The sequence below is a fragment of the Centruroides vittatus genome, unplaced genomic scaffold, assembly GCF_030686945.1.
Source record: "Centruroides vittatus isolate TY-2023 unplaced genomic scaffold, ASM3068694v2 contig_4, whole genome shotgun sequence".
NCBI classification, from domain to species: Eukaryota; Metazoa; Arthropoda; class Arachnida; order Scorpiones; family Buthidae; genus Centruroides; species Centruroides vittatus.
Genome location: NW_027122214.1, coordinates 577,979 through 593,758, shown reverse-complemented (window position 1 = coordinate 593,758; position 15,780 = coordinate 577,979). Strand labels below are relative to the sequence as shown.

Genomic DNA, 15,780 nt, shown 5'->3' with positions numbered 1-15,780 from the left:
ATTCTGAGAATACTAGCAGAAAAATATTTCTTCATCATTAATATATTTATCTTAAAACAAATCTTTAATTCCGATTCGATAAATATATCTCGTGATATTTACTGATTAAAGAAAAGATATATGAGATGTTTAAGTTTCTGAGATGTTGACGTTATGTTAAATAAATAATTTTCAATACGATACATTTATTCTTTTTAAAATCATTTTTCAATTGTCTTGATTTGGCTGAAGATATAGTGTCAACATCTAGGAAACTTAAATATTTCATATATTATATTCACTAGATATACAGGCATTCCTTATCAACTGCATTTAGAAATGATAAAATTTATACCAAGACTTAAATTAATGAAAATATTACAAGATTTTTTATATTATTTGATTTTTAATTACTGGTCATTTATACCGTGTTTTAAAATAAAATAAAAATACTGCTTTCTACTGCCTTGTTGTTAGCAGAAGAATACATTAATACTTTCTACAGCCGATGAGAAATAAGTCGAAATCGAAACACCAATATGAACACTGCAATAAACAAACAAATAAAGATGGCATACGATCTTACCGATCATTTTATATTAAACCTCTTATTGCCTAAAAAGCCTTTCTGTTCTGCGACCGTGATTTTACCAAATTTGCTATTTTTTTAGACATGACCGCTGAGGTTGGTGATGGATACTCGTATATCTTTTATTGCTAAATGCTTTTTGCCATTTTATAATAATTAAAAATATAAAAAATGTTTGATAAAATATCATAACAGTTGGCGCCACCAAACTTTCAAATGTCGCCGGGAAAATTAAAAAACTCGTTGCTGGGATTTTTTTAAATTAAATTACTATACCATTTTGCCCAGGCATGTGAACAAAATGGCTTGGTATAGATCAGTTTGCTTCAATGGAAAAAAATGCAAGGTAAGAGAAAAATGAATCAATAAAATAAAACGTGGAAAGCACTAATGTAACCTACGTGAGCCTAAAAAATATTCATTTATGCAAATGAAGAGTTAGGTCTTATCATTGTGGTACACATTATATTCAAAACTCGCAACGTTACGTTCAACACCGGCACATGACTTCATTTACCACATGTATTGCACTGAATCCATTTCTTTCCGAGACATGAATCAGAAAATGATTCATTGCAATAGATGCAACAAAACATAATTTCCGTCTTTATCTTGATCTTCATGATATTCAGGGTTCGAGTGGAGCTTTATCTATCAGTTCTTGCTTCCAAGTCTTCTTGGGAAAATAAAGCCTGGCAGGATATAATGCCCAATCGCCCTTACGCAGCAAAATTATATTACGTATATAGTTTTCGAAACTCGAAACAATTTTGCCACTTTCTGTCAACCCATCTCCTTTCTAACAGTTAATTCAGAATTATAGCTTTCAAAAATTCAATAGAAAATAAATTCTTATAAAAAGATTTAGAAAATATTCTTAAATCTCCTTTACAATTAAATGTGTGGAAGAAGATCCCAAAATAAATTCCTAAATGCAACTCTGCATGGTGGACAAAATGACACGGTATGCCATTTTGCCTTAATCCGTCATGATTCACAAATCGGCTCATTAGACCTAAACAACACAATGCTTTTATGAAACACATGATGAGACAGAAATACTAATACTGTATATCATATCTATTATACTAAATCTGAGTTAATTGTATTCAGTGAATTGTAGAGAGTGTCCTCAAAAAACAAAACAGCAATAAATATATAATAACACATTACACAATACAATGGGCTTATCTGATCAAATTAAACTTATCTACCAATGCCCGAAACCACTTCGAAACACACGAAGACCTAATTTTTCTCATTAAGCCCAGTTAGTTGAGACTTAGTGAGAAAGATTAGTTCTCACCAGGATATAGTAAAAATGATGGCAATTAATTAATAATTAATAAAAACAAGCACTTGTGCCATTTTGCCCGAGTATGCCATTTTGGGTTCTCCCCTGTAGAGCCTTGTGATTCAGTATTCTTAAGTATGACGATAAAAATCATAAATCTGGTACATGATATATAATAATACCTTTACCTCGAACTAGCTCCACAGGGAGGCTCTGATTTGAGTTCAAGTCGGAAACTCCAAGAATTTTTTTATAGATGTCTATTCTGGATATGTTAGACCCTGTCTCTCGCCATCTTCTTTGTGGATCTGATCAAACCCCCTGATGGGTGTGATTAAAAAGCTTCCTTTAGTGACCTTAAAGCCGAATACTCTTATACACTCCTGTAAAGTGAAATTGGAACACCACAAAGAAATGCAGCGTAGCCACATGCAAATTGCAGGACTGGTAGAGGTGACAGAGAAAATGACACATCGGGAGATATCGTACCCAGCTTCGAGCTATAATGACCAGCAGCCGGCTTGGACCGTAAATGCTATCAGTGGCGGTTCGCGGCAGTCGAACATTCGAGGAAGCGAAGAAAATGCCTCTGAGACGACAGTGAACCGAGTACCACTAGTTAACGGACGGGTAAGGAGACCGTATTCTGGAGCTGCATGGAGCAGTTGCCACGCGTGTTGAACACGACGTGAGTAACATCCAGAGATATGTGACAGGATGGACGCAGCAACATCTACGAACACGCCAAAAAGGGAGTGAATCATATGTGACATCCGAAGCAGTCTGTCGCCGTTAACAGGTGCATCTGTGTCGACCCACACCATTCGCAACAGGATATATGAATTCGGACTGCACACAAGGCAATCAGCAACGGGAGTGCCATTAACCACTCGACACAGGGGCGTGATGTCGTCGTCATCGCAACTGGACCACTGAATAGCATGGAGTATTGTTTACGGATGAATCCCGCTTCTGTCTGAGAAGGAATTACGGTCATAGACGGATGTGGCGATATCCTGGAAAACGCTACGTGCCAGCCCTTTTCGCCGAGCTTCACACCAGACATCATGGTTTTGGGAGGTATCTCGTTCGATCAGTAGACTGCCCTGGTGCACATTTCCGATACTCTGACAGCAGGCCAGTACGTCATACAGATTGTGGAGCCTGTTGTTCGGCCACTGGTGCAGACCGCACACGACACGCTGTTTCAGCAAGACAATGCCCGAACACACGTCGCACGGCGAACTCCCACCAGCCCGAATGAAATTCATCTTCTTCCCTAGCCGGCAGCCTCGCCAGATCTCTCTTTTATCCAACACCTGTGGGATCTCGTCCGATATGAGGTAATCGGGGACCACCGCCATACACCGTAGACGACCTGAGCACCGCAGTGGATGCAGCTTGGTAAAGGATGCCTCGGGCAGCTATTAATCGCTTCACTGATAGTATGCGTCGCCGAATAGCTGCCCGTGGGGGTCATATTTGTTACTGAATAAATAGGTGTCTGTTGCGTATCTTTGTTTTTTAAATCATTTGCATATGTCTCTCACTCTACTGGTCCTGCAATGTGCATGTGGCTACGCGCATTCCTTCATTGTGTTGCGATTTCACAATTAAGGAATGTATGTGATTTATATTTATTAATGATAAAATCCATATTGTCTGACAAAAGTTCATTCTTTGATTATCGAATTTAATGTAATGATAATGTGAAGGACGAAGATTTAGATATAAAATTATTTATATCAGTAGAGCAAAATAAATAGTTTCATATTTAAAAGTACTTTTGATTTGATGACTCATAAGTTAAAAAAATATTTTTATACAAAAAAAAATCAATTTCAAAAACAAAGTGCCGATAATTATGAGATTTAAATTTGTAGGAAGTTAGTAGCGAGCGAACAAAGGTCCCTATACGCCTCGGACCTCCCTGTAGAAAGTTACTATTTCAGCTTAAAAAGCGGCCTCTAGTGGTGGTTTTTCAAACTAAATTTTTCCGCTCTAGAAAAAAATTTCCATTTTCTCATTAAGACATTCCCAAACTTTCATGACTTTCTCATGAATAGTTTTTACTGTATCCAGCTGGAAAGTGTCAAGTTTAATTTGGACACCCTGTATTTTATTATTTTAAATGTATTACTGCATCAGCTAAAATTCTGTTCTTAAATTTTTTTATTTAATGAGAAGCTCCAATTTATTGTATTTCTATAATAGTAAATTTAAAAATTAAATTATAATTGAAAAAAAAAATGTCTCGGCGTTATAATAGTAGTTATAGATCTATTGAACAGAATTGACCGATTCTGAAAATATATTATAATATAAAAAATATTTTATATATTTATACTATTTACTAGGATTATTTTAAAGTGAAAATTACATAATTGGAAGACAAACACAACGTTAATTTGGAATCTTCTTAGAACGTCCTTCCCACACCAAACGAGCACAGTTAAATTCCAACCAGATGTAATTTTCTTTATAGATTTTTCCTCATCTAAAATTACGTTAAATTACTTTATCATCAGAATCTTGTAAAAATTGTATAACAATAAAAATTCAAGAATAAAAACAGTGTACCTTTTCAGATTATTTATATTTTTAATTAAACTTTTTGCTTGGACCTCTACTATTGTACTATTGAAATATTTTAAATAAATAATTTTGTTTTAATAGTCATTAAAGTCTTAATTGATTAACTGCTAACTCTAATTCTTGATCCTTGGTGTACCACGATCTACATGAATTCGATATGACTTCTTGACTTACAAGAACAAGATATCCTAATCGCGAGTGCGACCAGATTTAAATTGTTCCGATTATATAGGTTTCGGCCTCCAATTTCTTTGTTTTATTCACACTCTGTACGGGTATATGTTCGTTATGGGTAGTGGCATTTGCTCCAACGCGGCTGTGCAGTTTACTAATCTTTATTTCTACATTACAAGTCTTTCTATCTATACATTTTGTTAATTGGAAAAAAGTTATTCTCTTCTATTTGAAGCGCGCACATGAGCGGCTTTCAGAACACACATGTGGGTGTTTTGAAAAACTGATTTTGCGTGCATGTTAAATGTCTGCTGTAAAGATCAAAATAAAAATTGGTCTTAGAGATCAATGTAAATTGATAGCAATCACAAACGTGTAGCGAGCGACCGGCTGGTACAACTGGCAATCGGAGCATAGACTACAAGGCAAATTTTGACCTCAAATATTTCAATTTCTAGACAGAATTTCAAAATTTTGGTTTTGTCAAGATATCGACCTTGTCGAGTTATACAGTCTGCGCCGAAATAATAGAGCCACTGTGAAAGAATAAATTTTAAATAAATTTTAGATAAATTTATAAAAAAACAGTAATAAAACAAAAATGTAAATGAATTTTAACAATGTAGGAAATACTTGTCCCAAAATGATAGATTCACATCTCATTTATATAAGTGATTTTATTATTATTAATAAGTAATATACGTCCACCTTGTTTATTAATTTCTCCCTAAACTCTATCTCTTTAATAAGATTTTCTTTTCCTCATATGCGATTTGGTGCTAAGTATCAATTATCGCTTTTTTAAAGATTCCGCTGATGTATATTGCTTTCCATTTCTATATACTATCCTTTCTAAGATACCAAACATGCTTTCTGTAGGATTATGATCAGGAGAACAGAGAGGCCAGTACATAACATGTACACCATCTACCAAAAGTCAGTCTCAAGTTCATTTTGCATTATGAGTGAGTGCATTGTCTTGTCGAAACTGAAAAACTTCCTTCCCAATTTTTTCTGCAAATGGCATTAGGCGCATATCTAATACTTGCTGATATCCTACCAGAGATAAAAGCTAGGTTTGTCATATTGTCATAACACTTCCAGCGTTTTGCTGCTGTCTTAAATGAATTAATTTATATTTCCTAACATCGTGTTACTAGCTTCTCCAATCATCTGGCCCATCTATGTTAAATTTCTTCTCATCACTCCATATAACTTGTTACTATTTATCAGTCTACGTCATGTGATATTTAACCCACGCCAAAGAGAAGTCTTTGGCGTGGGTTCAATGTACAATTGCTAAGTTTCCTGCAAATTACTATTTTTGACATGAATTCGTTGCATAGGGTCTTCTAGATTCTATATTCGCCACTAGAATTAATGTAATTTGCCACATGATGAGAACGATTTTCCTCTTCCCCTGATGAAACCTTTAATTTATCGTGTATTCCAGAACTACATTTTGTCGCGCTTACTCCTAATCTACGTCCTGTATTTTATCCTGTGTGTTATTTTGCAAATTAATTGCTATTTAATAGCAGAAGCAAAGATGCCTCTATCATTTTGGGACCAATATATCGTATACAACATTGTTAGAATTTATTTATATTCTTATTTTATTACTGTTTTTTAAATAAAATTGTTATTATGCGATATCATATTAAACCAATAATCGATTCCCTTCTATTGTTTAATAATGTTATTTGCAACAAATACGAAGGGGAATAAATGGCTGTTGCTGTGGCAAAATTACAGGAAATCGAGAGCCAGTTAAACCAATTGGGCCAAGGCGTGATTAGTGACGTTAAAACACATTGCGTCTTCATGGAGATCAGTTCCACAATGTGCTTCTTATTCCTTTATCATTATTTCACAGTGGCTCTATTATTTCAGAACAGACTGTACTTGCAAAAATCCATGCTTAGTGGTCGTGCGATTGTTTTAACTTACAATAACCAATCGGCCGTATACTTTGCATGGCGAATTTTGTTCTCGAATATCTCAGCTCATAGATGGAATTTCAAAATTCCAGCTACGTCACAATCGGCCGTGCCGAGTTATACATAGGCTATATACAAAAACCATATTTAATGATTGTGCGGTTGCTTTAAACTTCGATCACAGATAAAATACTTTCTGACTTATGAACAGCTCCGTTCAATTATATTAGTGAATCGAAATATATTTATTTTGCCTCAAACGTTATACTCTTTCTCCAGATTCTCTTATGAATAATGCATGATTTTTTATTAATATTACCAATGTGTTTTTGTAGATTTTTTAAATTAGTTATAATTAACAAAAATCTACAAAAAATGTTGGTGCTTCATGTTATTTACAACCTATTTCTAATTACACGCATCGATAAGTTCTACTCATTAAGTCAGTAAGTAAAATTTTCAAATGTTTTAAAAATTATGTCGCTATTCAGTGTAACATCACATTAAACAGTCGTTGGTTCCGCCACATGACTTTCTGTTAAAATCGCTACAAAACATGGAAACTATTTTAACGACTTTACACTAATTTCTTTAAATCTTCAATTAAAAACATTGTTAATAACGAGTATAAATACAATACAAAAATAATTTATTATTTAATAAAATAAGCATAATTTAAAGTTTTATTTTATAAGAATATTTTAAATAACGTTTTAAACCAAGTTTTTTATTAAAACTATTTAATTTGTAATAAATTAAGGTTTAAACTCTTATTTAAAAATATAATAACACAGAAAAAAGTTTTAAGGTTTTCCAGTTTTAATTATTGTGTTTCATAAAAATAAGATCATTTTTTTTATATTTATATTCTAAATTTTGAAACGCTTTTGATTCAAAAGTATTTAGATTACCTAGCGACTCTCATAACACTATAATCTAGTAAAGTATCCTTTAATCCCTTATCACAGTGATTGCTTACTGTGACAGTTTCGTCCTGAATACATATTGTTACTCATAGAATGTTTTATATTATGTTGAAAGAATTTTAACTGTCTCTACTTATAATTTATCAGCCTACCATAAACATTTTAAAACAGTTCATTAGCAAATCATCGAAATATTCTCATAAGTTAATTATATTTCATAACATTTAAGAAGTTGAAAAATTACAAAATTTAACTCATTTCTGCGATTTTTATATTAAAATAATGAGCAATTTATGTTAAAAATTGCTCATTATTCTATCCACTAAACATTTCTTTATTATTTATTAATTAGTTATGCTATTTTGCTAATAAATTATATATATAAAAACTCGTGAATAAACTTTAAGTAAAATAACTTCCTGGTGATTCTGTATTAAAATAAATTATAAACAATGAAATTTATATTTTCAATTTGTTCAATTTGGATTTATATTTGCATTTTAGCAAATATAATCGTTTAACGATAATAATTTATTAAAATCCTTAAATAGATCTACATTAAGTTTAAGTTAAGGTGATTCAAAGAATAATTTCCTTCTTGTCTGTCAATATTTAGAGAAATTTTTTCATTTAATATCTATTTATTTAACTGCTGATATAAAGTTTAAATTAGACAAGGAAGGTTTGAACGAAATTTAACAAAAATTTAAATTGCCCATCTCTCTGTTATTTATAAATTTATAAAATGGCGATAAATAATAGGGTATATTGTCAGGGCCGTTGAGAGCGTGTATGAAGCTCGGGAGTAAAACTGTTCCTTTTGCCATTTTACTTTCCATTTTACATTTTACTTACAAATATTTTAAGACCCCGAACCCAAAACGGCAAAATTATGGGGGAGGGAGGAATTCCATGCTTGTGTGTATGTTTGTGTTTTGTTTAATATCACAGGATAGAGTATATCTCAGGATATCACAGGATTAAGAAACGAAATTTGGCATGGTAGCTTGTGTATAACTGACATTGATGCTTTTAAATTTTGGTAGTTATAAGTCAAGGGGGTGAGAGATAGAGGGAATGATGCGTATCATTAATATATATTGTACCTCTTCTATATTGTACCTCATTAATATATATTTGAAATACAATATATTATACTTCAAATATATAGAAACTTCGTTAATTATTGCTTTTTATTTACTGTCATTTAATTATTTGATGAATATTTTTATTTAAATTTGATTGTTTTATGTTAAAAAATAAAACGAAGAGAATGTAAAAAGTAAACGACAATTTTATTTACAATTCTTCCCAATTATTTATTATAATTTCACGATAAAAGATATAAAAAGTAAATTATTCAACTTGTTTTATAGTCATTTTTCTCTTTTTATTTTTATAAATGTCATTCATTAATCAGATAGACAATACAGAATTTGGGAACCTGAAGAGAAATATAAAAAATTTTGAAGATCATAGAATAAATGAAAATATCGCGATCATTGATATCTATAATATTATTTTTATGTCGAAAAATTTGTCATAGAAGCTGATAAGCGATTTCAAAGATAGCCACATACCGACATCTCGTAAACATGTCTTATCGGTTAATTTCAACCAACCGTTAAAAAAATTTAACAATAGAAAGCATTATATTCTGAAATAATATTATATAAAAACACTTTTCAAAATAAAATATATTTTTAAAAAAACACATGACAAATATAATAGATTACAAGAATATCAATTACTAGATTAACCTTTTCATTGTGATATTTTAATTTTATTAAAATTTGATGAATAAAATAACATAAATATAAAATTACTACATTTCAATCAATAATCTTTTTTAAACTTTATAAATATATTTAGAAGCTTTGTTTTCTTATTATTTGCGTATAAAAAATTTATGTGGGTTGCATGATATAATCTGTATTCTAGCAACGAATAACCCAAATAAAACAAGTCATTACTTCGACGATTAGCTTACGAGGAAAATATCTTAAATGAATTTTCCATATTGTCCTTTACGGAAAACTTAAAATCTTATAAATTATAAGAAGATAAAACATTTAATAAGAATAATAAAATAATAAATATGTGGTTATAACTAAGAAAATTTATAATAAAATACATTTACGCTTTCATAAATAGGACTATACTATTTTTCAATGTGTCTTGTAATAAAATACTATCAAATAGTAAATTACATCCTTTATAAGTTAGATTTTGTCTGTTACTATCTACAATTTGATCATAACAATTATAGAGAAAAATATACAGTATTATCTAAATATATAAAATTACTTGTCCTGACTGAGTTATTGATTCATCATCGCCCAGAGCAAACCGCTGAATCTAAAGAGGTGAAATTTGGTACATAGTTAGGGTACGTAGAAGGAATTTTTCGAAATTCTTCCCTGGGGGAGAGGGAGAGGATTAAAGCTTAACCTGAAGAGCGGCTGCTACTGTACTATTTTACATGCGATTTTTTGTTTTTAAAGTTTTGTACGTTTAGTCTTCATTGAGTACTTAAAGGTATTAAATTGATAACATTTCAGGCATTGTTATAAATATTTTTATATATTTCGATTTTTTAACCAAATGTTCGAACCGTTATAAATTCGAATTTGTTATTGCATATTGGATCGATTATAGAACGATTGTAAACGTTCCAAAAAAATTGATCGAATTGAAAACAGTTCGTTCGATTCTCGGCAATTCTCATCATTCTCAGCGGTAGGTGTTATGTAACAATTACTATGGTTGTTGAAATACTGAATATAAATGGTGTTTGCTTGCGGGCGAAGTCGCGGGTAACAGCTAGTAGGTCTATTACATATAAATGTAATATAAAGAATTTCATAATTTTTATATAGAAGTTATAACTAATAACACATGTAGGTTACTATATATGTTATTAGTTATAACTATAGTTATATATGTATGAAATAAGTATACGTACAGTACACGCATCAGTATGTACACATACTGTACGTACAGTACATACATAAGTATATAAGTAGAGTATATACATACATACGCACATATGCAGGATCTCCACAAGTCTGGACATTAATTTTCGCTTATTCTTTATTGAGACCCGCAACTTCTTGCTGACTGCGGGTCCTAATATCAAAATAACGTAAATTCGTTACAGCGCCATGCTTTACTTGTAAAAAAATAAACAAAGGTTAATATAACTCCTATGATTCCAGATTTATACAATATAATTTATATATTTATAGCTTTAGACTTTATAAACTTTACCAAAATTTATTTTTTTTTTAATTTAACAATTTCTAATAAAAACATTTATATAAATTATGAATGAATCAGCCTATGTCACACAGAATGATTCAATAATAAAAGATTTAAGTAAATAGGGCCTATATTAATTCGTTGTAATGTTTTATTTTGAAATTGTAATTGGTATAATCGAAGTAGTTGATATATTTGAAATATGTTAACATTAATAAATATTCATTTTAAATTATATAATAAAATATATAATCTTAATTATAAAGTTAATTTTTAACAAATATTTTATGTGGTTTATTATTAGTAAAATATATCTGTAGTGTTGTGTAATAAAATCTACAATAAGATTATTACAGTCTACACTTAATTACAAAAATTATAATACATTTAAATTAATATATATATATATCATCTTTCTTATGTAATAATGTACTGTACATAGAATAAATCATATGATGCGACTATTTATCACAATAAACAATTTTTATTATAATATTCTTCTAATATATAAAAAGAACATTGGTTTAATATAAGAAAATATAAAAATAGTGTAAAATAGTGCGCAAAAGTATACAAAAAATGCTTTCATAATGTTATGCATTATAAATGTAGCAGAACCACGTTTTAATGATCTCATTCGTTTCCGAAAAACCGTCGTAAAGCGAGTCATCTATTAATTCAATGGCCAGCAATTCATTGTCCCATAAACTTACTGTTCTAAAGTAAGATTATGTTCCAGAAAAACGATATTAATTATATAATACCGCAGTAAAGTTTCAATAAAAATTATGGCTTTTTATTTAATCATAACATAATTTTACTTTAGAACAGTAAATTTATAGGGCAATGAATTACAGGACAGTGAATTAATAGATGACTCGCTTTACGACGGTTTTTCGGAAACGAATGAGATCATTAAAATGGGGTTCTGCTACATATCAATTGTAAAGCAATGGTCTGTTGTTTTTGTTGCAAATAAAAATTTTTTGAGACAGAAGAACACGAAGAATTATCTAATATAGAATTTAAACTAGAGTAATGCTGAAGAAGAACGTATTCAGTAAGTAGATATATTAAATTATGAATGGTGCCTGCCTACGATGTTTCATTGTAAAATGTATGTTAATAAGTGATTAAAAATGACACCTAAACAGCCGAGATAGGCACTGACATCTATTAAAAAGAATTATCTCTGATATATTACTTTTTTCTACAAATAGTTTCGTTTTGTTACGCTGAATGACTACAACAAATTTCTCCTATCAAAGCTCATAGAAATACCCAACAGAAGATAAAGAGATAAAAGTCACTTATTAAGGCGTGACTGTATTACCGAACTGAAAGCTGCACTTTTTTTATTTTTTTACTTTTCATTGATTGACTAATCCCTCTAAAATTTCCGATTTCGTATTTAAGGATGCGAAAACGTGTGCTTCACATCACAAATCCGAAAAGCATTGTAGGATTAACATCTACAATATGAGAAGAGTATTGGTAAGTACAAACTTTCGTATAATTAATTCCAAGTAAGAAAATTTAATCATTTGTATAATATGTTTCTATTTAAATTACAATACCACTTTACACTTTCTTACAATATATCAGTAGAAACAAGATACATTTTGTAATTTTATACAAAAGAATTTAATATATAAATGAATGTGAACAAAGCCTAATTGAGAGTAAAATCATATTTCTTAGGCTTACGTGATATATACTTTCCTGTATTTAATGTGTAAATGAACAAAACATTCTTTCTGGAGCTTAACAATTTACGTATAATTTAATTTATACAAAAAAATCGTATATTTCAGACAATTTCGGGGACTTGTTTCCTGCTTGCAATTTGCATAACTCTTTCGTCTGCAGAAGAGAAGACTGCAAATGAAGCAACCGATCTTCTTGCTGTTGGTAGTGATTTAGTAGCATCTGAATCCGGTTACGGAGGACACCACGGTGGTGGAGGACATCACGGTGGCGGAGGACATCACGGTGGCGGAGGACATCACGGTGACGGTGGAGGAGGTGGAGGAGGAGGCCATTTTGATTTCAGTAAATCACACTGGTCGAAAGGTCACGACGGACACGGAAGTCAAGGTAGCGGTCATAAACATTTCAACGACGATTGGGGTAACTGGAATAAACATGGTGAACATGATCATTACGATAAAAGCGGCCACCATCATGATAAATTTGGCAAACAGCATTCCGGTCACAGTAATTCCGGTCACGATAATCACGGAGGTCATGGAAACGAAGCATGGGGAGGTCAGAAAAAACACGGCAGCAAATCTGGAGACCATTATCTTAAAGATCAGGGACACAAAAACCACGGATTTAAGAATACTTATCATAAAGAAGAGCACGGAGATCATAAAACCTATCACGACAACTTTCGCGATAGCGATCATCACAAGAAACACAAAGATCATCACGATGCCTATGATTATCACGGTGGTAAACACCATAAAAGTAATCACGGTAAGGGCTATCATGGCAATCACGAGCACGGTGGTCATTTCAATAAACACGGAGGTGGCGGACATCATAAGGAAGACGGAGGAAGTTGGAAGATGGGTGGACATCATCACAAATCAAACTTCGGTCAAAATCAAGATGGAGGACACCATCACAATTCTCATTCTGAACACGGAGGACACGGAGGAGGCCATCAAGGAGGAGGAGGTGGAGGATACGGTGGTCACGGAGGACACGGTGGACACGGAGGACACGGTGGACATGGAGGACACGGTGGCGGATACGGTGGTCATCACGGTGGATACAGCCATCACTAATTTATTTTCGAAACAGTTTTTTAATACAAGAACCCTAGCGCAGTCGATCGATGTGTGTGTATTCGTTATATTATCAGCTCTTATGCTTTCGTTGTGTTGCATGGTTGAAGAAAATGACACGTCTGCTACTTTTTTAAGATTTAAAAAAGAAACTTCTCAGTCTTCTCAATCTAATTTGTTTTTGTATTTGATTGGAAAAAGAATATGGTGATAAGTACTTTATTGTTCGCATCAAATGCAAAATTGTTGTTTTTGTCCAATTTTTGGCTCAAAGCTTTGCTCATTATAAAAACATATTTTTAAAGAAAAATAAAAGTATTTAAAATTCCAATAAAATATACGTGTTATATATTTATTTTATAATACTGAAGTGATTATACATGTTTACTTTTTAACATAATGTTCTTCCTGCGCCTTCCAGGAAAATTTTCACAATAAATCAAGACTTCTGCCAGTAAAGATAATTCAATAGTTACTGTAAGTTACTAATCTCTACCGTTAATATCTCATACAAAAAATAAAATAGAATAAAGTTACAATTTTTGTTTCATTGTGGATTTTTAAACAAAACAAAAGAAACTGAAGGCTAGTAATGTGATGTTTAGCAAAATGAAAGGAATAACTTCAATGTTTTTTAACTTAACTGTTCACTTTTTTTATTGGCGATAATAAAATTAAGCATATTCTTATCGTATCAGCTAGTTGGGCAGGAGGTTCTGGGCTAAAACGCCCCAAGCGTATTTTTTACGTCTTTTCCAGAACACAAAAGTTAATATTTTTTATAATGTAATTTAAAATTTACACTTTCATCTTTCTGAAGAAATCTAAGTAAGACTGGTTACATACATTTTATGATGGTTACTATATTATTATTAAACGTTACAGCCAAAATCACTCAAATATCTATAAAATATTTACTGCTAAGTTTACGTTTTATTTCAAAATGTTTCATATTCCCGGCTTATTTCATCCCAAAGTAACATCAGTCGTGCCATCGAATAATATCACTTCTTCAAGTTACGTGTAAAAATGCTCTCCAGTGTTTATTGGCAGGTAAAATCTGTTCAATAAAAGATACTTTACGTTATAATTTTGATAGCCAACGTCATTCTATTTTGGATGATGTGTAAGAAGCCGACTTTTCGGGGCAATCAGTTAATTGCGCGTCAGTGATGGTCTAGGGTCGTTTTGTATGTGGCTAGCGGCGGCAGAGGCAAAGATGACAAGTGTCTTGCAAGAACCGTTTATTTTAACACCAAAAGCAACTTACATAATATCAAAGAGACAATGCGATCTAGATCGACTGGGGAAGTTCCGGACGTCGGATGTGGAAGAACAATGTGGTGCTTGAGGTGGCCCCGGGGCACCAACGGGTGTAGATCGGTCGAACAGGTGAGGAGATTCCGGCGGGTGATGCAGGCGGATGACGGCGTTCCGGTTCCTGGGTCACTAGCAAACACACACTTGGCAGGAGGAGAACTCTCTTTCGGAGATTTTATATGATTTCCCCTCGCATTTTACCCTTTTGATTGGTCCTTTGGTCCCTTCTCCCTCACCCCGATTGTTCATTCTTCTGTCTCTAGGCGAAAACTAAGACCGATTCGGTCCGCGGGAAGGGTCCGAGAAGTGTTGAGGGAGCTTTGAAGTCTGCGCTCGTATTTTACTCTGTTATTGTCCTTTCTCTGACCTTTCTGAACCTAAACGATTTATTAAATGTTCTTCCGACCGTTTATCCCCTAACAGTTTAGGGCTTGCATGACTTAACAGATGGCCATTAATCCCCCTTTTTTCTCGATTGCTTAAATCCGACAGTTGTATGCGAGCACCTTGACAAAGCTCCCTCTCTCTCTCGGTCGACATTCCCTTCCATCGTTCATCATCGCGTCGCGTTTATTTTAAAGTAAGTACGTAGTTTCCTTCTTGTCTGGTCTATATCACCAAAACTTACCCTTGATCCGATTTGACCTCCAAAATTTCCCGACTTAGGAATTTTATAATTAATCGGAATTTCGACTCGATTTTAGGACCCTCGCAGACATGGAACCAGATACACCAAGCCAGTAAGTGGTCATTTTTCCAAAGTTGGTCATGTACAGTACTGTACAACAGCTGATTTTACAGACTGAATTGCAAAGGCTATTTGTGCGAGTGGACGTTTTGTGCGCATTAACGTGAATTAAGGTAATGTTTCTTCTCATCACACTTATAAAAAAAAGCAAATTATTAA

At 32.4% G+C, this 15,780-nt stretch overlaps 1 protein-coding gene across 1 annotated transcript; it reads left to right on the top strand.

Moving 5' to 3' along the window:
* The first annotated feature begins 12,237 nt into the window (after positions 1-12,237).
* LOC136976352 (eggshell protein 2A-like) lies at positions 12,238-13,553 on the top strand. Its single transcript, XM_067271599.1, has 2 exons — positions 12,238-12,252; positions 12,573-13,553. Exons 1-2 carry the CDS (start codon positions 12,238-12,240, stop codon positions 13,551-13,553), a joined length of 996 nt encoding a protein of 331 aa, XP_067127700.1.
* Positions 13,554-15,780: the final 2,227 nt, after the last annotated feature.